Source organism: Neospora caninum, chromosome XI, assembly GCF_000208865.1.
Source record: "Neospora caninum Liverpool complete genome, chromosome XI".
Classification (NCBI taxonomy): Eukaryota; Apicomplexa; class Conoidasida; order Eucoccidiorida; family Sarcocystidae; genus Neospora; species Neospora caninum.
Window position 1 is genome coordinate 371,944 of NC_018397.1, and position 1,081 is coordinate 373,024.

At 58.3% G+C, this 1,081-nt stretch overlaps 1 protein-coding gene across 1 annotated transcript in view; it reads left to right on the forward strand.

Moving 5' to 3' along the window:
* NCLIV_053590 (WD-40 repeat protein, related) overlaps positions 1-1,027 on the forward strand; it is a gene marked incomplete at both ends in the record, with an annotated part of 5,789 nt that extends 4,762 nt beyond the window's left edge. The window contains 2 exons of the mRNA XM_003884911.1: positions 249-392; positions 916-1,027. Of these exons, the coding sequence (XP_003884960.1) occupies positions 249-392; positions 916-1,027 (256 nt within the window). The remainder of the gene's footprint in view (positions 1-248; positions 393-915) is intronic.
* Between the last annotated feature and the right edge of the window lie 54 nt (positions 1,028-1,081).

Genomic DNA, 1,081 nt, shown 5'->3' on the forward strand with positions numbered 1-1,081 from the left:
TCAAAGTTTTTGTTCTCCCCTTGGACAAAAGGGGAGCGGTGGGTTCCGTATTTCGCGGGGGGTGGGGGGGACTTCCGTGCTTTCCGCTTGAGAACCGAGAAACCCGCTTTCGGGGGGGAACGGCCCCGAACCGGGCTTCCGTTTCTCTGCGCGGGCGAAAGAAAAAACGCCACTGTGCAAGACTTTTTGTCGGCATTGGGGGCTTCTTTTCAAAGCCAGACGCGTTTTCCCCATGCTTTTTTCCTCAGCTACCCGCCAACGTCGCTGCGAATCAGCGGAGACGGCAGCCGCCTGGCTGTGGGGACCTACGACAGCATGGTCCACATTTACGCCTTGCCGTCTTTGACAGAAGTCGCATCTCTCATCGACCCTCACATGGTCATTCCTCACATGTAAGTCTGGCGTCTCTGAGAACCGACAACAGGTTGTGCATTCCTGCCCCTCCACGCGTACGCGGCGGTAGCGCTCCCTCTCAGCGAAGCAAGTGTGCGTCGTCCCGGCGTGACAGAGAGTGTCGGTCGCTCCGTAGCCGCTGGTCGGATGGAAGGGTGCTGTCCCTTCTCGGCGAGATTGGCGAGTGCTGTGGCGTATCCTCTGTGGGCGGTTTCTTTCCCTGTGCTGCGCACGACGCATCCGCGCGTATCGGACCTTGGTGCCCAGCCCGCCCCCCTCTCCGTCTTCCCTTTGTCCTCGTAATCATCTGCCTCGCGGCCTTCTTCCTCGAAAGGCCTTTTTCTGTGGACTCCCTCCTTCCCGAGCTACAGACGAGCTGCCTGGTTTGTTTCTCGGTGCGTTTTGGGCGTTCCTACAACTTCGGCGTCTCGCTTTCTCGATCCCCCGTGGTGTTTTCGAGTTGTCTGTGTCGCGTTCGTCACGCGGGTGTCGCCGGCGCGTCTGCTGTGTTTGTCTTCTCAGCACGTGGCGCAGCACGCACGATAGCATTGCGTACAACGTCTTCAATATGAACCGGACGATTGTGGCCAAAGCTGAGAAGCCTGGCGCTGGAAAGTTGGAAGCGTCTGCGTAGCCAGGACTGTAGAGTGGAGAGAACTGTTTTTTGTCGCGTTTTTTGTTTGTCCTG